Raw genomic sequence first — 19,793 nt, 5'->3', positions numbered from 1 at the left:
GCGTTGTGGGTTGAATTATTATATGATTCTACATGGGTTTGCAACTTTCCACGCGAAGCGAGGTTCAACTCATATCGCCCTGTGCTTTGAGTATGACTTGTGAAATGATCAATTTGTTAATTTTCGATAAAAAAATGCAATAATCATTAAAGTAACGATGGAACAATAAGGAGCAATTAAAGAGCAATTATGGAGCAATTAAGGGGTAATCGTTTTATACTGTGGACATAATTGCCGAAAACTATTAAAAATATATAACTATTAGAATATGTTTTTGAGTGAAAATGATAAATTTTGTTCTTCGTAAATATTTTAAGAAATATTAATTTTAAAAAGGGAGCAATTGTTAATTCTGACGGAGCAGTTAAGGAGCATTCGTTTGATTTATTGTTTATTAAAAAATATGAACTTCCAGCGCTAACTTATTTCCGGTACCTCTCAGTCTTCTCTCTGGTAATACATGGTTCATATCCGTGATATGGTTCACATCCGGACTACTCAGATGTACTACTAAAGATTATTAATCCTTTTATCTTTTCTCTATATTCTTTTTTCAATTAATAATTTTTTTACATTACAAGATATAAATAAAAATTGCTCAAGTTTTACATGTATTGTTGTTCTTATAGAACATATCTAGATAATATTTGTCATATTTTGGATCTCTTAGGACAACGTATTTCCAATATATTATTTCGCCAAATAAAGCTATGAAGCCGAAAAAATAACCGATGCCTAGGGCAATGAGAGCACCATACAATTTGCGCAGATTCACCAGCGCTGTTTCAGACTTTGATTGTTGCCGAGACTCGTTGATCTTGGACCACTCCATAACGTCGCTCAGCCACTTACGCACTAAACCAATTTCTGTCATCCGTCTCACCTAAAATATGTATTAGAAGATTTCATATTAATATAAAGACAATATAAAAATATTAATTTTAATCATCAATATCGGCAATATAAAATTTTTAAATTTGATCATTAATACATATAATGTAACTGAGAATTAATCCTCCATTGTTACAAATATATTTTCAGACTTCGAAAATAAAAATATAAAAGTGGCAAATTTATTTAGTCCTAATTTAATTTTAAATATAAATTATTAATTCTTTTTCCGAATTTGTTGCTAAAAATAAGAACATTGTATATCTGCAGTTTTATTGCTTACACACTTTTTAAAAATAATTTAAAATTATTGAAAATAGTTAATATCCCACGTAATTAATTAATCTTTAATATTATCATATGGAATACCCATAAATCCACATAGGACTTCAACGGAGAATTTTTTTCCAGCCCTAACGCGATTGGCATGTAGACGACGCATTCCTCCATAATGTGCAGATTGTACTTTACTGCCGATCCGGTATCTTTTTCACTTTTATTTTTTCGACCGTTCTCTTCTTCGAATATTCGCTTTCCGCGAATGTGTCGCAAAAAATACGAATTCTCATAATAACCGAACGTCCCATTAGCCACTCCATCGATAGCATCCTTCTCGTTTTCGATCAACTCAAACTTATTACCAATCTCCTGACTATACGGATCAGAAGAAGCAAGAAAAAATTCTTTGCTTTCCTCATTCCAGCCTCCTACTGCTAGCGATGATCTCGTCAGCTGCTCCAAAGTATCGATAGTTACTCTGCGATTATGGATAAATAAGTATTAAATACAGCAATATTAAATATAGCAGTATTAAAAAGAAAATAACATTGAGATTTATTTTTAAATCGAAGCATGCGAGAGGTACTTCATTAAAAATATATAGAATCTGACAAAAAGGAACCTCTTGCATGGCCAGAAATCTATGTAATACAATAAATAGAAAGTAATGTATAGATGAATATCCGATGGTTTTACAATATGATTACATATATTCTGTAAATATATGTATGTATAAAAATTTCTAGGAAAAAAAACTTGTCACTATTCAGAAACTAGTTTTTATTGGCTAAGATTAATTAGATAGTAATTTTTCGGAAACTAGCTAGAAATCTCCTGAGTATTATTTCATAGTCAATTACTGTCCTAAAACTAGGCAAGAAACAATGATAAGTAAATACTGAATAATTTCTGTTCAGCGAAAACTGAAAATACTGGCTATAATTTTTTTATTCATTCTTGGTCAGTAACTGGGCAAAAAAAAATAATAAATAAATACTGAGCAGTTTCTGTCCAGCGAAAACTGAAAATACTAGCTATGATTTTATATCGCTACGCGTCTATCTCGTATTTAAGCTTTAGTCATGAGAATATACAAAGGATGACATATAAAATTGTAAAGTAGGAGATGGGTATTATATAGTTATTTGGTGCAAAGCGTAATACGGAAATGAAATATGGGGATGGGAAAAAAAGAGCTTGAAAAGGTAATGCTAGATTATGTTGGAGGTGGATTTCTAGATTAGATTTTTGCACTCTGAAATACATAATTCTGAAAGAGTTAGCTTTGGAAAAATTAAAAATTAGGTGGGGAATTAGAGCATTGAGTTTTGAGTGGAAAGTTAGAGAAAAAGAGGAAAAAAACTTAATGAAAAAATGTTGGATAGGAAAAGTAAATATGGTAAATAAAGAATTATAGTAGAGAAAGAGATGAGAAATTTTTCAATAGAAATGGATGGAATATACAGGAAATCAAGAATATGTAGGATAGAAGTTTAAAGATTTGAAAATATTAAATTGAAAATATGATAAGAGAAAGAGAAAGGGATATACAGAAGCAAACGGTAGATAATAAGATAAAGGAGGCGAGGTACAATAAAAGATATAAAGAAGTAAGAATAGGAATAGAATGACCTAGTTATCTTAGAAGAAAAATATTAAATATTGAGGGAATGGGTGATAAGATAAAAGCATTATTAAGATTAAGAGCTTTCCAAAACACTAAATTAAATGTTTTTTTGTTAAGAAATAATTTTTTAATTTTACATAAACCTTAAAATTAAGAAATTATTTCAAGCCTCATAACTCGAAAAGTACTTAACAAAAAAAACATTTAATTTAGTGTTTTGGAAAACTCTCGAGATAAGCTATAAGAATGTGTAATGAAAAATAAAAGGTTCCATTTGAAAAATTAAAGGTAACTTTCGTGTGACCTTCAAAAGATTATCCAAGATCAAATTATTGTCACCATCTTATGTCCTCCTTGAAACCATACAACTTTTGTCTGAAACGTTTTTTTCTATAATCAAAAATAAAAAAGTTATTCGGGGTGATCGATTAAAATGGGACCATGCATAAAGTAGGAGAAAGAAATGGAAGTAAATAGTAAAAGATAGGTAAAAGAAATAATGAGGTAAAGAAATAAATAAAAATATAAATGAAATAATAAGTTATAAGTTATAATTATAAGCGAAAATATGTGATAAAAGGAGATAAAGTGTGGTACTATGTGATAAAATCAGAAAAAATTTAAAGACTTATAAAGAAATGTAAATGAATGAGTGTATATATAGTGTATAGGTATGTAAGCGAGTATGCTGGTATCGAAGTAAATAGATACGCATGTATAGATATATAAAAAAGGAAAAAATGTAAAAAGTATAGAGATATAAAGACAGAAAATGTATAATAAGAAATAGCGATTTAGATCTAAAAGGTATGGATGGATAAATGTTTAAAAATATTGTAATCAAGTTCCTTCTTGGCAATAGCTGAAGAATAAAGAGCTACTATAAGATTGTAAAGTATTTTATATGAAAAATATTTAAATGTTTAAATGTTTTATATGTATATTATAAAGAATGCATAATCTAATTATATATATGTATAATCAAAAATAATTTTATCTATATATGTATGATCAGATTAGGATCAAAATGCATACATAATTATATCTACACAATTATATAATTTAATTAATTATAAGATATAAACTCTTTTTCCCGGATTGTTCAGAAACTGCTCATAAACTACTCAGAAACTGATCAGAAACTGACTAATTTTACTGTCCAGTTATTGGCGAAGCAAGCGTCTCCCAAACCTGTCAGTTTCTGGCCAGTTAAATTGACCAAAAACTAGCTAGTAGCTAGGATTCCTGGCCAGTTACTGGCTAAAAAATGATTGAATTTCTATTCGGATATACTATACTTGGCGTTACGGAGGTTACAAGAGAATTTTTAGATTTAAGTGAAAGCAGAGACTGATCTAGCCCCACCCATTTTTATTATTACTACTACTATTACTATACTTTGCAACGGGATGCGAGAGAGTGGCCGTCATGCTAGCGCGATAAATGACTGTCACCAAGATGCTATAAATCCACCACCAGCCGATGAAGATTCTCACAGTCCAAGTATTCGGCAAGCGTGGCAAGGAGACCTGGAGAAGCATACCATACGTATACAGCAAGCTGTTCTGAAATCCAGTGAACAGATACAGACCCTTCGTACTGTCGTATGCATTCGCCTCGTCGCGTTTCAAATACGATCCTATGTACTTCTGATAAAATAACGCGAACACGTGAAGACTTCCGCCGCCTATCAACAGGGTGCAAAGGACCGCTATCCATGCGTTCAGTCTGCAAAAGGTGCACTATTTCATTAATTAATTGGTGTTGTTAATCCTTCTAGAATTTTTTTGCGCATCCATATACCTGAAAGGTAATATCAATAATTTCCACGAATTATCGGTCAGCGATTCCGGCGTTAAAAAAGTGAGACATTCTGTGTTGTATGGCGTGGATAGATCAAAGTAATTTAGATTATGTATCGTATAATGTAGATCTCCGAGAAAGAAATCAGCATTCCCGATGACTGCTTCACCAAGAAGACCTGTATAACTATCGTTTTCTCCCATCTTACCCCATTTGTCATCCGCGATATTAAAGGGCATATAGTAATCTGTTTTAAAGTTCATCGCTTGTGCTATGATTCGGATTAACTGAAACAATAAATCTTTCGTTGCGATCAATCGTAATTTTTGAAAAGTTCATTTTGTAACATAACAAAAAAAAGAAAGACTGAAGAAATATTTTTGTAATTATTCATGCGCATTTAAAATATTTAAGCAAGTTATTCCTGAGATTTTGTGAAAATTAAAATTTAAACCTTTAAAATCGATTTAAAATTTAAATATAATTAATATTTAATATGGGCTATTTAATTTTAATATATTTTTAATATATTTTTAATTTATTTTTAATTTATTTTAATATATTTTTATTATCTTCTTTATGACAATATTATCTCCTTAATTTTTATAAAAATATTTAAATTTATGACTAAATTATATTATTTTAATTCATTTATTTAAATTTATTTTTATTTTTGGTAAAAAACTATTTATTTTTCTGATCTTTTTTATTTAATGTATTGTTTGATTTTCTTCTTTTGTGACTTTAATACGTACTTCAAATTCAATACCCAAAGCCTTAGAGTCAGCGCTTGTCTCTTTTTGATAATGATTTCGCGATGCTTCTGTCACAGCCGGTATATGTTCAAAAACTGCAACTCTGTTTTAGCCGAACATAAACACATTAAAATAATTACAATTTATACACATTTCTTATACTATTTACAACAAAATTTAAAAATTTAAAAACTCAATAAATTCTGCTCGATTATAATATATATTTTCCTCTTAAAAATATATATTTCTATACAGGGTGGGACATACTTATCACCATATGATAGCTCCCTTCATACCGTACAATTTTGATTTCAAACATTTTCCTCTACACCTTATAGATTCGAAGATATTTAAGATGGTAATAGTTATTGTCCCACCCTGTATATTAGAAAGATTTATATATATGTAAATCTTTTTAATATATTAAAATATATATCACGGACTTTATTCTTAACAGTCTGTATTGAATTTATTGTTCAAAAAGAGCATATCAATTTTCTTCTTCTTCTTTTCTTTTCTTGAATTTTATTATCATCTCGGAAACAAAAAATGTACATACATTATACATACTAACCGTAGACTATTGCCATGCAAATTCGCAGTTTTTGACACATAATGGTCGTTACCATAACGTAATTTGTTATCTTGCCATGTGTCGATGTACTTGATCGCCGTGAAATCTCTCGTAGGCGATGGATAATAGACAGTGTCGAGATCGATTCGTTCAGCAGCAATTTTTTCACCAGAACGGTACTTGTATGTGTTGTATCGTCGTACGAACACCACATTAACAATTCGGTTCCAGATATAATGCAATTCAGGTCTAAAAAGTCGATTATCATGCATAAGTAAAAAGCGACCACGCGTGCTGATCAGACGTTCTCTGCAAAAATCGAATGCGAATTACAGAACTTACTTGTCTATTTTAGAGGATGAAAAACTTAATATTTCTTTTTACGTTTTCTGAAACTGTATAATGTCTAAAAAATATATCTTACAAATTTTATTAAAAAACGGAATTGTAAAATTTTGAATAGGATAACCACGCAGTGTGTCTTCAAATGAACCTGCAAAACTTTAAACGCATTTTCTTCAAAAATAATGTTTTCAAATTTGATTTTTTGAGAATATTGAATCTAATTAGAACTTAAAAAATTAATATTTAAAATTTTTCTGATTTTAGACTCGTATTAAATAGAAAAAAGCTAAATATTCAAGATTTTAAAATATCAACTGTTTAAACAGCAATAAAAACATGTAAAACGCTGAAAAGATCAATCTAATACTTAAAAAAAAATTCCTAAAAAGTCTCAATTTCATACCTAAAGTAGACTGAGTTCTTAAAATTATTTACCTTTCGGCATATTGTAAGAATCGCGATGTTAGCAATCCATTAGCAATTAGTATAACATACGCATCACAACCTATCGCTTTGCTACTATGAAGCATTCTCGTTAATTTCCTTGATCGTGAAAAATCTTGATTATCGCGTATGGCGATCTGAAAGAAAATAGATCGACATAAACAAAGAAATTATAAATTTCATCATCGAGTCCGATTATAAATTCGATATAATTCAAAAGAAAACTATTTGTTTATGATGTCGAGATTAATATTATTATGTATGGAAATATATTCAATTGATTATGCAGTATGTTTCTTCTTCTCTTTTAGCACGGAAGGTTCCTTGAATAATCGCTCATAAATAATGTTTTGTCGTAAACTTACGTCATATTTTGTTAAAAAAGAAGACTTCTTAAGAATAAAATGGACATCAATTAATCCGCGATAGGTGGTATCGGTAATAAAGATTACGCAGTTGCTACGCGTGGCGATTTCCTCTACAATTCGCTCAATCACCGATTTCAGATCGTCTATCTCACGCGTGCATCGATGTAGTCGTTCAAAACTGTTCCTATATATAATATTATAGAAGTATCTTTTTTAATTTGCAGACATACCTCTAGAGATTGATTGTTAATGTAGAATACACTTTATTAATCCGCAGACTCTGATCACAGAATCAAGCAATCATCTGTCAACTATAATTAATTATAACAACCAATACGGGGTAAGTTAAAAACAATTAATATCCACTATGATACAAATTAACTGATATTAATAAACATAAAAAGTGAGGATTTTTGCTCTATTTATGGTCCAATTAATTTATTTCTAGAATATATAAAATAATATTCTGCCAACACATATAAATAAAATTCGCGTACTGTCTCTAATATTACTTGAACAACGAAATTAATTTTTCCTTAACGATAATTCCAAGCTATTCTCTCTTCTATCATTTTTCAATTTTTTTTAAATATCCACAATCGAATAAAAAAGCGCAATTTTTCGCAAATATATTTTATATACATCCAGAAAGTACACTCTTTTATCCAAGCACAAGTTTGTCCTACCTTCCAACGATAGCACGGATAAATTGCGGAAAAAAAATAACAACTACCGTCATCATCTCAAAACGCATGTTGAAATACTTATTTTCACTTAGCCCAGTTACACTTGGATCTTTCGTTCGTACTATCGATCTCTTGCAATTTTTTACGTCTGCGCGCTCTCTCTGCAATATAAATTGTTAATAATCTCATTTGTAGTCGACTGCGTTTATTTATGCAACATGATTGTTGGTAATCTTGCATATATTCGACCTATCTTAAATGTATTAGATTGGTTGGTTCAGTGGAAATTGAAACAAAAATACCTTACTTTACTAAATAAATTGTTTTATCCACTAGAATGTTGTTTTAATGAGAAAATTTAGATTCATGAATATATAATTATATTATGTTTATTGTTGGATATATTTTTTCTGTCAACATTTTTTGAAATAAATAATTTTCTGAAATAGTAATTAATAAGTTACTTTTAAAATCAAATTTGTTTGCAATCATGAGCGTTAATTACTGCGAAGTATTTTCATATAATATTGGTACTCCTAGTTGTGTAAAAATATTACTTGTAGTATTTATTCTAAAATCATGTTTTCGTTCACTTCTTTCATTCACAAAAAATTCACATAAATCCACAAACTTGAAAAATATCATCAATTCTAAGATTTGCATTTTTCACGGATTTCTAAAAAATAGTCGGCCAAATTATTGCAAATTAAAGTAATCTTGTCTTATTTATCAAGAACTTTAAAATTTTTTAAATGTGTTATAAAATGACTATCGTAATCATTCTTCTCCTTTTTCTTTTTTTATTCTCTTATAATATCTATAAAATTATCTTATCTATAAAAAAATAAATAATATAATTTACACAAAAAGAGCAAAAAGTCATTATTTTATTTACTAGTGTTTACATTTATTATTAAAGTCTATACATTCTGAATTTAAGATTTGTTTTTTTCGAGTTTTGCATTCGTCATTCAATATTTGCAAAAAGATGCATAATATCCATAAAAAAAATCAATTTTTCTTTTTTTTCACTATTATCTATATTTTACGACATTGAGAATTGATGTTTATTAATGAATTTTGTAAGAAATTTTTCTTTGCGCTCTTTATGTTTCATCTACTCGATTTGATTTTTTTTATTTAATTTTATGATCCAACAGTAATACAATAATACTAAATCTTATATATGTATATGACTTATATGTATATATTTTTGACTCGACTTTATAAAGAAATGAATTTAACTCATCCTATTTAATTTTCAAGTGAATAGGCCTATCTTAGTTTCATCAAAATATCTAATTGATATCTAATATTTTATTCTCAAGAAGTTGTCAGAAAGCTTTACAAAAACGATTTTTGAAAAAGATAAATAAATCGATTTTCTTTTCGTAAGAGAATTTAAAATAATGTGACTGGGAATTATTATAATCAGAAACGTTCTTGAATAACAAACAATGTTGTAATGTCATTTTTTGCTATACATATATGGAAATAGCACGTTAATTATATGTAACATCATTAAGTGTAACATCTGCATGACTAAATCGAAAAAAAAGATAAGAAAAAATGTGGCAATTGTAATTACTAAAGTTGTACTCTAAATGGACTCTTGCGATTCATTTTCTCTCAATTTCTAAAAATATCACCTGTGTACATATGTATACAGAATGAGGCAATAACTCTGTTCACCTCGAATATCTCCGCTACTTTTAGAGATATGAAAAAAATTGTAATTATCAAAGTTGTATTATATCAAAGGAGCCATAATGTGGTAAAAGTATTTTTTCAAAAAGTGGAGGCACCTCGGAGATTTCAAGGTCACCTTTATTTTTTTTAATGGCTATACTTTTTTATCTTTAGTTCGATAGCGTACTTTGAGATGATTTCAACAACCTGTAATTAAAGGTCATTCGGATGATATTCGGATTTTTGAAAAAATACTTTTACCACATTATAATCCCTTTGATATAGTACAACTTTGGTAATTACAATTTTTTTCATATCTCTAAAAGTAGCGGAGATATTCGAGGTGGACAGAGTTATTGCCTCATCCTGTATATGTATTTTTTTTCTTCATTGCCTATCTCTATTCGCGAAATTGAATTGTGTCACGAGAATACGAGATAGTGCGTGCAAACGATAAACTTAGGTTCTGCCTGTGTTCTGTTTTAACTGATAAACGTTACATTGAACTAATTAAAAAGTACATAATATATTTAAACGATATTTTTCAATATACTGGCAGAATCAGGATACACAATAGGTTAAAACTCGTGTGCGTGATACACATATCAAGCCATTAAAATATAACACTATTAAAAAAGTAGGAAGAAGTCTAAATACTATTGCTTTTAGTATTAAAAACTATTTTATTAAAACGTTTCTCTTTAAGTGTAAGTGCAATGTGTTAAAAGTATATAAAAACTCTTAAAACTGAACATTAATAACTTAAAAATAACTTTCGATCGTTAATCTTTACCGTTATCTTTATGATATATAAAATTTGTAAAAACTGTTTACGTTATATCACTTAACATCTATGTAAATTATTTTTTGAATAAAACTAATATAAAAATAAAAATAAATAAATAGAAGTCAATAATAATAAGCGAAAAGAAATTTCTATACGAATTTAATAAAAGTAATATTACTAGAGAAAATATATAAATCAATCGTACGTATAGTTTCTTTTAGAATTCTTTAGAAAGTTATAAAATTAAGGGTTAAAAATAATAATAGTTATTTTTTTTGTTTTACGAAATTTATGTAGTGAAAAGTTTTTACACATACAAACACTTTAATTTATATATAAATATCTTATTAATAATGATAAATGTTTTATTATAATAAGAAGCATATATTTTTTATATGGATCTATTAATGTTGATAACAATAAGATTTTCTTATATTTATTTGCAAATTTGCAGTATTTTATAGTTATAAATTCAAAGAAGAAAACACGCAATGCTCACTGCTAGTAATTTAATAAAAGACTTGCCTAAAGGCCCATTAAATGCCTATAGAAAGCGAGCGACATTTGATTGGAAGTCGTTTAAATTAACTTTAGAAGGCGAAGAAAACGTGCTATTTCAGGTATTGGAAGTGATAAATTTTAATATATGCGTTACATATTTACAACTATGTAGCTCGTATTATATATAATTATATTCTGATTAAAAAAATATTTAGGCAAAATTATGGGAAATTGTTAGAACCAATCCAGCATTTCAAAGGCCGACAGAGTCAACAAGCTTGGATGAAGATCAAAAACGTTGCAATGCTCAACTAAAAGTATTTCGTGACAAAGACATAAATGTAATTATAACTAATTATATAACTAATAATTATCTAATTACAATAATAGACTATGCAAAGTCATCACAATTACATTCCTTATTAATTTTTAATATTAATATAAAAATTTTAATTTTATTTTTAAACGAAGATAAAACTGTTGCTATCATACTCAAGCTCTGTTTTTGTTTAATCTTTTTAGCCAATACATGTTCAAGAAAAATGCTTTTATCTTTTCCAATATGATGGATCTGTGTCAGTAAAATTAAGTATTATGTATGGCATGGTACCATCTACTATATTAACGTTAGGCACTGAACAACATCATCATTTTATTAAAGAATTGAAGAATGGAAATGTACGTATGAACAAAACACAAAGATACATAATCATTTATTATACAGCATCATATATAGTAATCATTTATTGTATAATATTCACTGATATATTAATTGCTTAGTATATTTGCTGTTTTGCTCTAACTGAAGTTTCCCATGGCTCTAATGCAAAAGGCATGCGAACCACAGCAACGTATGATATAGCGACAAGAAGTTTTATTCTTCATACACTCGACTTTGAAGCCACAAAATGTTGGTCAGGCGGTTTAGGTGAGTTTTAACTTTCAATAGTGAATTAATAATCAAAGTGATAATACTTCATGTTACTCTTTGTACATTTTACGAATACAGGAAAATGTGCTACGCACGCCATTGTATTTGCTCAGCTAATTACACCAGATGGAGTAAATCATGGTCTACATCTTTTCATCGTACCAATTCGCGACCCTCAAACTCATTTACCTTTTCCCGGTGTCACTGTTGGTGATATGGGCGAAAAGATAGGACTTAATGGAATAGACAATGGATTCCTAATGTTCGACAAATATTCTATACCGCGTACCTGCTTGTTAAATCGCACGGCTGATGTCAGTGAGGATGGAAAGTACGTGCTCGCTGTAAACGATGGGCGAAAAAGATATGGTAGGTATTTAATATGCCAAGAGCTATAACATCACTATGTAATTTTCTTTGCAATCGATTCCATTTTCACTTTCTACTTGTATGTATTAGGACTGTCATTGGGCGCACTATCATCAGGCCGCACCGCTATTGCCTTGATATGTGCGCATTATATGATAATCGCGGTAACGATAGCCATACGCTATTCTTCAGTTAGAAAACAATTTGGTCCTACGAACGATGATGAGCTACCGGTTATAGAATATCAAACGCAAGTATGTATATCAGCGGGATTTTTATGTCAAATTTAATATTCATAAAAGACACAATTATGATTTACGCGAAGCGCGTACGTTTTAGCAATGGCGAATCTTTCCACATTTAGCGGCAACATACGCAATGAAGATATTTTCGTATGAATTTTATAAAACGATGATCGACTCTCTTATTAGCCGTTTTGGGGGAAGCAACTTGAATGCCGATTTAGGAATAGAGATTCACGTACTGTCTTCTGCAATAAAACCCTTATGCTCGTGGATCGCTCGTGATGCGATTCAGGACTGTAGAGAGTCTTGTGGTGGTTATGGATATTTGAAAAGTAAGTACGAGATTTCGCACAAAATGATACTAGAATGGAACAAAAAGTAAGATCAATTTTCTCAAAAACTATATTGAAAAATAGTCATTAGCTTATATTTTAACACAATAAGTCTAATTTGTGCATAAATGATAAATAAAAATCATAATAAAATGGGAAATCTTACTTGTTAATCCACCATAGTATTTGAGTATATTTAAAAAATACTAATCATTTTGTCGTTTTGTTATTAGTGTCACGTTTAGGTGATATAAGAGCTGAAAACGATGCAAACTGCACATACGAGGGTGAAAACAATGTACTTATCCAACAAGCGAGTAATTGGTTGTTAAGCCAATGGATTAATGTAATTAATGGACGACCTGTACCATCTCCGCTTGGTTCCGCGGATTTCCTTGTTGACGCAGAACAAATACTAAATACTAAATTTAATCATTCTACGGTGGAAAGTACAATGAAACCTGAAAGTATGATAAAATTAATTTTATGCTGTAGTAAAATATATTGTTAAAAATTATTAATCCAATGAACGTCTTATGCCTTCTGCAATTACAATATATTTCTGTTTTAGATTTGCTCTTAACTTTTAAGTGGCTGATGTGCTATTACTTGAAGAAAACATATCAACATATAAAGGATTTCAAATCAAACGGAATGTCTGATTTTGACATAACAAACAATTCTCAACTGTTTTTGGCGCGAACTCTGTCTCTCGTATATGGAGAAGTAAATGACTATAAATATATATGCATATATATTCAATTAGCAGAGAAAACGACATTTTAAGCAGTTTGCTAAACTCAATTATTAACAGAAAATGCAAATACTTTTTTTTATATAAATATGCTCTACAATTAATTTACAGCATTATCGTAGGATGCAAATTGTGATGTAATTTTTAATTTTCCCTTTTTACAGCATGCTCTAATGCTGTATTTTATCAGATGTTTGCAAGATCCGAAATGGAAAGTAAATGAGCGAGAGGTATTGACCAAATTATGTTCTCTGTTCGGAGCTGTAACACTGGAAAAGAGATTAGGAGATTTATATGGAAGTGGTTACGCTTCTACTGATAGTAATATAGATAATTTTCTGCGGGAAGGAATTATAACATTGTGTAGAGATTTATTAGATAATGCAGTTGCACTGGTTGACGTCCTGGCACCGCCAGACTTCATTCTTAACTCTCCTCTAGGAATGTCTGATGGCGAGGTATAAAAACCGCTTTATTATCATATTATATTAAATATTTTATATCAAATCATTCTTGAGAGTATAATAATTATTTTTTTTCTAATATATAATAAACTGAAGATTTTTATATAGGTATACAAACACATAAAGGAGTGGCTATTTAAAGATAAAAACTTGGAACGTCCATCGTGGTGGAAAGAAATACGATCTAAAATATAATCTAAATAGCATTTTTATTTATAAGTATTAATATGATTATGCAAAATATCTGAAAATTATTCCGACTTTCTATGCCATAAATAGAAGTACTTTTAAGATTCTATGAAGTAAAAAATACCTTTATCATAGATTCTATGAAATAAAAAATATCATTTTTAGGACCAATAAACTTGAATAAAATTCGAAGATATTGCAATGCTTAACTAAAAGTACTTCTTATCAATGATATAAATGTAATTATAATTAATTGTATAATTAATAATTATCTAATTATAATAACACACCATCCAAAGATACTTTAAAATGAATAAAAATTCGAAATGTATGATATACATCACTCTATTTGCAGAATCGCATATATATTGGAGATCTACAGTTTTGTATTAAATATATATATATGTGTATATATATATGTATGTTACCTTTCTAAATTACAAGCTATATTTCACTTGTTCATGTATGCTGATTTAATGTTATGGATGATTGTGTAAAAATATTCTGTGATGAACTAGAGCTTTAAATTCTTACATCTCAAAAACTATTGCTTGTGATAAAAGAATTGCTAAATTTTTCTGCTACAGTATTTTGATTTGTGACTTTTGAGACATTCTGTATATGAAAGAGAGAATGTAGGAATAATTTATTATATATATTTCAATATATTGTATATTTTAATTGCTTCAATATTAATTCTTATTAGACTTTTAATATATGAATAAAAGAAATATGTATTTTTACACATACATATTATAAAATTCTTTTATCTTTTTACTCATATTTTTATTCTGATATGTAAAGTTATTTAGTAATATATTTTATTATATATACATTATATACAATTATAAAAAATGTTTAATTATTAAAATTTATCTTTTTTTATCTTTCTTTTCTCAAACTTTTTCAATGAAAGCAAATGCAAGAAATGATTTTTTTTTAATATATGAACGCATCAAAAGTACAAAAATAAAAAAAATATTTATTGAATATATATACTTACTTTACTTTTATACAAATGTATTACGTTATAATTCTGTATGTTTTGCTAGGTATGTTGGTTTTATACGATTTGATACGATTTTATGTTTCGGTGCAAGCCATCTATCATATATATCTTTAAGAGGATCAACCATCCAGAATTTGTGGAACGATATAGGCTTCTGAGATACCAGATAAGCAACAGGATAATCTGCGGGTCGTGCCTAAAGAAAAATATATTATTTTGTATTATTTATATTAAATATATATATATATATAATACCTTTCTAAATTGTATATTTTGATCTTAGTATTTAATATATATTATCTACAAGTTTAATTGCAAACGTTGCTGTATTTATAATCATTTATAACGGACAATATAAATTAGAAAAGATATCAATTAGAAATTATATTGCAAACCTACATATATACCTGGTGAAACATTAAAGAATGTACAGGCTGCACTCCAAGTCGAGATAAACAGAGTCCAAAAAGATACATATCATCAGGAGTAGTGGCAGACGGGCAATTACATACGTCCAGTCTTAACATTTTGCGAACCAAAGGAGCTGATAACACAATTCCCGCACCGCCAGTTAAGTACTCATATCCGTAATGACGGTCCCACATACGAAAACCATAACGTTCGCCGATAGCAATTAAGCGCTTGGGATTGTAGCATGTGAGCAAATGTAATAAACGTGCTACGCTGTAATATATCAAAATACATCATTATTATAATTATTTGCGTGAATGTTTATATAATAATTAATTGATTGAAGAATATATTTCTAATTCTAGCCTTATATATTATGTGTTTTTAAATTAAGGATTGAAAATTTTTCATAGTTTTGTGACCTATAGTTTCCAACTTTGAAAATAAGCTCTTCTTCTGTTTGTATACTCACTTGAATAGAGTATCATCATCACTGATAACAAGCCAATCATGTTTAAATTTTTTCATTATAATGTTCGCTCTCTGCAAAATACCATAAGTTTTGGCGCAATGTCCTTCAGTTGTATTTGGTACAATATATGCCTCCCGTAAATTTTTATCTACGCTAGAACAATTGAGCAACCTGTGAGATATATATATATATATATATAAATATTGGAATATACGCAATTTCAAGCATACCGGCTGCATCACTGAAATATCCAATATGTATTTTATACTTGGCCCATGAATTTTTAATCACTGGAATTCTATCTACATGATATTTGGCGCAAGTCTTAACAGCAAAATATACATTTCTTGAAGATATAAAAGAACTCTGCAAATATTGGGAAATATTTATAATTTACACATATATTTCAATGATGGCATTCATTACCCTTTGCTAATTTATTAAAATTATTATTGATTTTTATTATTGTTAATTAGGAAATCACATATTGTTCAACGTACACAAGAATCAAAGAATCGGGGATAAGTTGCACAATGAGAGACAGATGCAATGCATATTTCAGACACATGTGTTAATTCCACATTTGTACTCTTTAAAACGAATCTTGCGAATTCGTATGGTGCGTCAATAGAAAAATCTGCCTTTGGTCCTTTGTTATCAGAGATTTGTTGAGATAAACTAAAATATTATGAATTCTTACTTCTAATTAACATAAAATATATGTATTATAAAACAAGTTGGTACATTGGAATTAATGCATACATTTGTGCGAAAAATTATATACTAAAGCCAATTTTATAAAATATATAGAAATATCTAAATATATTTAAAAAATAGCCTTTCTTTTATTATTTTAAATTTATTAAGTTACTTTTATATTATTTTCATATATTATTGTCATATATTGCTATCTCAATCATGATTAGTTAACATAAAAATTGTGAAAATATACCTCTTTAACAACTTAAAAGTCATGCCAAATCCAGTTACAATATTTGGATATCTATATATGTTACTCCTTGCAAAGTGATGAATAATAGTAGGATGCTGATCAAAAAGTGCATTTCCAATCCACACATTCTATGTAAATAAATTATCTATTGTATAAATTTTATATCTTTTTGAAAGTACAATAAAAGTACAACAAAAATAAAACTTACCTCAGATGCATTGAATTTCTCAAACACAGCTAACAACTTTTTTAATCGAATCACTATATTTTCCATACAAAAGAAAAACCATTTTGCACCTGGAAAATTATTTGACAAATAAGGCAATAATGGAGTTATTGTCCAGGAACCTTTGATATTAAGCTGATGAGATAATACAATTCTTGGTGATTCCTAAAATATAGAAAATATACAACATATAAGTTAGATATAATATGTTGATATCATAATGAAACATAAAGAAATGATTTTGAAGTTACGTAACATACTTTTCTAAGAGCATTAGCTTGATCATAGATGCGGTCTCGTAAATAATCAGCAAGATCTGTATGATAATGTTCCTTTTGACTCAATATTACTATCACTACATCATAGGGTTCTAAAAATAATTTAACTATAAGACTTCTTTTCATATACAGTTAATTTTAATAAAAAAATAATAAATATTCAGAGAATAAGACACAATAATAGCATTAAAATATACATCTCTTTGATACATAGGAAACTTATTTTCAAGTCTCCTCAAACAATTTGCAACACTTGATTCAATTAACTTGGGATTTTATAAACATTCTGAATTATATAAAATACTTAATTAAAGTTAATGTTGCGATTTTTGAAAAAATGATAAAAAATATATCTTACAAGTATATACCTATTACATCTGCATTTGTTCTTGCGATGAATAAAATACAAAGAAGGAAAGCAAAATTCATTGAACCCATTTTTATCACGTAAGAATGTTTGAGAGAATGTCTGGGATGAAACAAAAAAACTTCCTACACCAAAATATGTAACTACTTTATATGGCAAAGTTTTTCGTGTATAATGAGAGATGTTCTTCCTCTTTTTTGTTTTTTTCTGGTCAATGTTGATCCTGCTTTAATTAGGATCATAACATTCCGGCTATCAGCTGTTACGAGTCGTTTGACACTTTCGAGCATTCAAGATTCGAGCACGCGCAGGCTACGGTCGAGGAAACGCTCTGAATGCTTTGAAGCGTTTAATTGATCAATCAGATTAAAAAAAATCTTTATTCCTTTTGTTCTGATTGGTCGATCAAACGCTTCAAAGCATCCAGAAGGTCTTCTCGACCGTAGCCACAATCATTTGTTCATTCACCATTCACCTACTATCTCGTTGATAGGTTATGTTATCTATTTACTGTCAATCATGTCAATGATCAGCTGATTTGTGTCATAAAAAAGGATCGGTTCTATTGAGGAGACATTGGTTATTATTGTAAGAATAAATTTTGCAAAGAAAACTGATTGTACATAATTTTTTTAAACTTTAGGACATTCGCGTCTTGTCACTTTTTGAATTTCGCGATTTATTGAATGTACAGAATCTACGCCAATCAAATTCGGTCGCACTTTAATGATAATATAACTAGTGCAGCTAATTCAGCTAAAAAGAACAGACCTTTTATGATTATTAAAAGCACTAATCAATCGTACTTATCTTGTACTCAACATGAGAGATATATATAATGAGAATAAACAATTAATTTTTTGAAAGCGAAAGTATATTGATGTCCTAATGCTTGAACTTAAACAAAAATCACATTTAATATTATGTAACCTAATAAGGATGACGAGAAAGAGCTGTACATGCAATTTGCGTATTTTTGGTTGACATTATCGCAATTTTTAATTAAGCTAATGAAGCTTGGGATAAGGATAGATGGTCGATATCTAGCCATATTTGTATACGCGCGGCTTATCAGTCATAAGTGACTGTTATGAATCGTGGACGTGCGAAGGAGAACTAGAGCAATTAAGGTCAGCTTTTTCTTATTTACTATTCGTAGTTATAGTGTATCCTTTATAAAAACATTTGTTTTCTTATATACATCATTGCAGATGCATAAGTGGTATTGGTTCGGTGTGAGTCTGGATAACTTCCTGTTCCCAGGATACAACATCACTACGATATGGGGTTTAGTGGCAACTTGCTTGGGTCTAGCTGCACTTGCAATATTCTACGAGGCCATGAAGATCTTTCAGATCCATTTGCAAGAGATCGGAATAAAATCTGTATCTAGGACGGCCTCAACTTCCTCTGAAAGTTCCTCTCTTTTATCCAAAGTAACACCAAAGAATTTTAGATCTTATACAAGATGGTACATATTATTTCTTATTTTTCTCTCCGGAGCAAGTAGAACTATTTACAGTAACTATTTACAGTATATATATACATGATTACTTGTATATATACATAAAAAAATATATATAAGAATTAATTACTTTATAAACTTGTATATTTTACATAAGTAAAATATAACAGCAGTAATGTTGTTAACATTTACAAAATTAATCATATTATTAACATGTATAGATACATATATTAACTTTACTTTCATAATTTTCTTATTTTTAAATATCTTTTTTCCCTCTGTAAATAGCTACATAATAGTCTTTTTTTATTTTGAATTAACATTAAATATATATATTTTCAGTGCAACCTGCTCTAAATGGACACTGCAAATACTGCACTGGTTTCTTCACACTACACTCGGATATATATTGATGATGGTAGTTATGACATACAATGCTTATTTCACAATTGCTCTTATAATTGGGGGAGCATTAGGATACTGGATATTTGGTCCTACACTTATACAATTAAATATGCGACGGTTTTACCGCAAACAAGCACTTGTGAAATGTGATAGGGAATGTAAAGGTAAAATGCAA

The 19,793-nt window shown here is 28.9% G+C and overlaps 4 protein-coding genes and 1 long non-coding RNA gene across 16 annotated transcripts in view; 2 read left to right on the top strand and 3 right to left on the bottom strand.

The window, feature by feature from the left end:
* Positions 1 to 434: 434 nt before the first annotated feature.
* Ir68a (Ionotropic receptor 68a) lies at positions 435 to 7,931 on the bottom strand. The gene is made up of 9 exons (XM_083082635.1): positions 7,773 to 7,931; positions 7,084 to 7,270; positions 6,710 to 6,855; positions 5,930 to 6,238; positions 5,356 to 5,458; positions 4,601 to 4,887; positions 4,196 to 4,525; positions 1,261 to 1,648; positions 435 to 883 (listed from the first exon to the last, which is right to left on the bottom strand). The coding sequence occupies exons 1-9, from the start codon at positions 7,838 to 7,840 to the stop codon at positions 599 to 601; spliced, it is 2,103 nt and encodes a 700-aa protein (XP_082938761.1). The 5' UTR covers positions 7,841 to 7,931; the 3' UTR covers positions 435 to 598.
* Positions 4,330 to 14,711, top strand: LOC145961960 (peroxisomal acyl-coenzyme A oxidase 3-like). Of its 4 annotated transcripts, XM_083082638.1 has the most exons (13): positions 4,330 to 4,534; positions 7,364 to 7,426; positions 10,703 to 10,868; positions 10,965 to 11,090; positions 11,272 to 11,427; positions 11,530 to 11,677; positions 11,759 to 12,049; positions 12,140 to 12,303; positions 12,389 to 12,626; positions 12,860 to 13,093; positions 13,198 to 13,352; positions 13,545 to 13,838; positions 13,953 to 14,711. In XM_083082638.1, the coding sequence occupies exons 3-13, from the start codon at positions 10,740 to 10,742 to the stop codon at positions 14,037 to 14,039; spliced, it is 2,022 nt and encodes a 673-aa protein (XP_082938764.1). In that variant the 5' UTR covers positions 4,330 to 4,534; positions 7,364 to 7,426; positions 10,703 to 10,739; the 3' UTR covers positions 14,040 to 14,711. The 4 variants fall into 4 exon arrangements, with proteins under 4 accessions (XP_082938764.1, XP_082938766.1, XP_082938763.1 ...); XM_083082640.1 differs by lacking the exon at positions 7,364 to 7,426; XM_083082637.1 differs by lacking the exon at positions 4,330 to 4,534 and having other exon boundaries at positions 7,240 to 7,426.
* LOC145961966 (uncharacterized) lies at positions 10,740 to 13,326 on the bottom strand. Of its 5 annotated transcripts, none has more exons than XR_014435757.1 (5): positions 13,180 to 13,326; positions 12,793 to 13,087; positions 11,970 to 12,655; positions 11,744 to 11,884; positions 10,740 to 11,060 (listed from the first exon to the last, which is right to left on the bottom strand). It is a non-coding gene; the product is annotated as an uncharacterized LOC145961966 (long non-coding RNA). The 5 variants fall into 5 exon arrangements; XR_014435759.1 differs by lacking the exon at positions 10,740 to 11,060 and having other exon boundaries at positions 11,216 to 11,884; positions 11,970 to 12,276; positions 12,382 to 12,655; positions 13,180 to 13,325; XR_014435758.1 differs by lacking the exon at positions 10,740 to 11,060 and having other exon boundaries at positions 11,216 to 11,884; positions 11,970 to 12,259; positions 12,382 to 12,655; positions 13,180 to 13,325.
* On the bottom strand, positions 14,002 to 18,556 carry LOC145961964 (beta-1,3-glucosyltransferase). Of its 4 annotated transcripts, none has more exons than XR_014435754.1 (10): positions 17,750 to 18,556; positions 17,364 to 17,473; positions 17,086 to 17,268; positions 16,878 to 17,005; positions 16,426 to 16,603; positions 16,156 to 16,291; positions 15,926 to 16,073; positions 15,442 to 15,726; positions 15,037 to 15,238; positions 14,006 to 14,648 (listed from the first exon to the last, which is right to left on the bottom strand). XR_014435754.1 is itself a non-coding variant. In XM_083082655.1 (10 exons), the coding sequence occupies exons 1-9, from the start codon at positions 17,817 to 17,819 to the stop codon at positions 15,062 to 15,064; spliced, it is 1,407 nt and encodes a 468-aa protein (XP_082938781.1). In that variant the 5' UTR covers positions 17,820 to 18,236; the 3' UTR covers positions 14,010 to 14,648; positions 15,037 to 15,061. The 4 variants fall into 4 exon arrangements, 3 of the variants coding, with proteins under 3 accessions (XP_082938783.1, XP_082938780.1, XP_082938781.1); XM_083082655.1 differs by having other exon boundaries at positions 14,010 to 14,648; positions 15,450 to 15,726; positions 17,750 to 18,236; XM_083082657.1 differs by having other exon boundaries at positions 14,002 to 15,238.
* LOC145961965 (uncharacterized) overlaps positions 18,189 to 19,793 on the top strand; it is a 2,030-nt gene continuing 425 nt past the window's right edge. Inside the window, exons 1-4 of one of the 2 annotated variants that reach the window (XM_083082659.1) lie at positions 18,189 to 18,336; positions 18,687 to 18,878; positions 18,960 to 19,219; positions 19,556 to 19,782. In XM_083082659.1, coding sequence (XP_082938785.1) covers positions 18,960 to 19,219; positions 19,556 to 19,782 — 487 coding nt within the window. In that variant the 5' untranslated portion in view covers positions 18,189 to 18,336; positions 18,687 to 18,878. Of the gene's footprint in view, positions 18,337 to 18,373; positions 18,879 to 18,959; positions 19,220 to 19,555; positions 19,783 to 19,793 lie in introns of those variants that run through there. The other variant, XM_083082658.1, reaches the window with a different exon arrangement.

Source organism: Camponotus vicinus, unplaced genomic scaffold, assembly GCF_025532165.1.
Source record: "Camponotus vicinus isolate PSW18456_S1 unplaced genomic scaffold, iyCamVici1.0 SCAF_11, whole genome shotgun sequence".
NCBI classification, from domain to species: domain Eukaryota; kingdom Metazoa; phylum Arthropoda; class Insecta; order Hymenoptera; family Formicidae; genus Camponotus; species Camponotus vicinus.
The sequence above is the reverse complement of the archived record's forward strand: the minus strand, read 5'-3'. Positions and strand labels throughout refer to the sequence as shown.

Excerpts from the sequence above, each read along its gene's own strand:
- Ir68a (XM_083082635.1), bottom strand. The coding sequence starts at position 7,840 with ATGCGTTTTGAGATGATGACGGTAGTTGTTATTTTTTTTCCGCAATTT. Across the intron at positions 6,856-7,083 it reads CTTTTTTAACAAAATATGAC|ATCGCCATACGCGATAATCA; the intron begins GTAAGTTTACGA and ends ATTTTCTTTCAG. Across the intron at positions 884-1,260 it reads AGTCCTATGTGGATTTATGG|GTGAGACGGATGACAGAAAT; the intron begins GTATTCCATATG and ends TACATATTTTAG.
- LOC145961960 (XM_083082640.1), top strand. The coding sequence starts at position 10,740 with ATGCTCACTGCTAGTAATTTAATAAAAGACTTGCCTAAAGGCCCATTA. Across the intron at positions 12,627-12,859 it reads TGGTTATGGATATTTGAAAA|TGTCACGTTTAGGTGATATA; the intron begins GTAAGTACGAGA and ends TTTTGTTATTAG. Across the intron at positions 13,353-13,544 it reads TGTCTCTCGTATATGGAGAA|CATGCTCTAATGCTGTATTT; the intron begins GTAAATGACTAT and ends CCCTTTTTACAG.
- LOC145961964 (XM_083082655.1), bottom strand. The coding sequence starts at position 17,819 with ATGGGTTCAATGAATTTTGCTTTCCTTCTTTGTATTTTATTCATCGCA. Across the intron at positions 16,604-16,877 it reads ACTTTTAAGTTGTTAAAGAG|TTTATCTCAACAAATCTCTG; the intron begins GTATATTTTCAC and ends ATAATATTTTAG. Across the intron at positions 15,239-15,449 it reads ATTCTTTAATGTTTCACCAG|GCACGACCCGCAGATTATCC; the intron begins GTATATATGTAG and ends ATTTTTCTTTAG.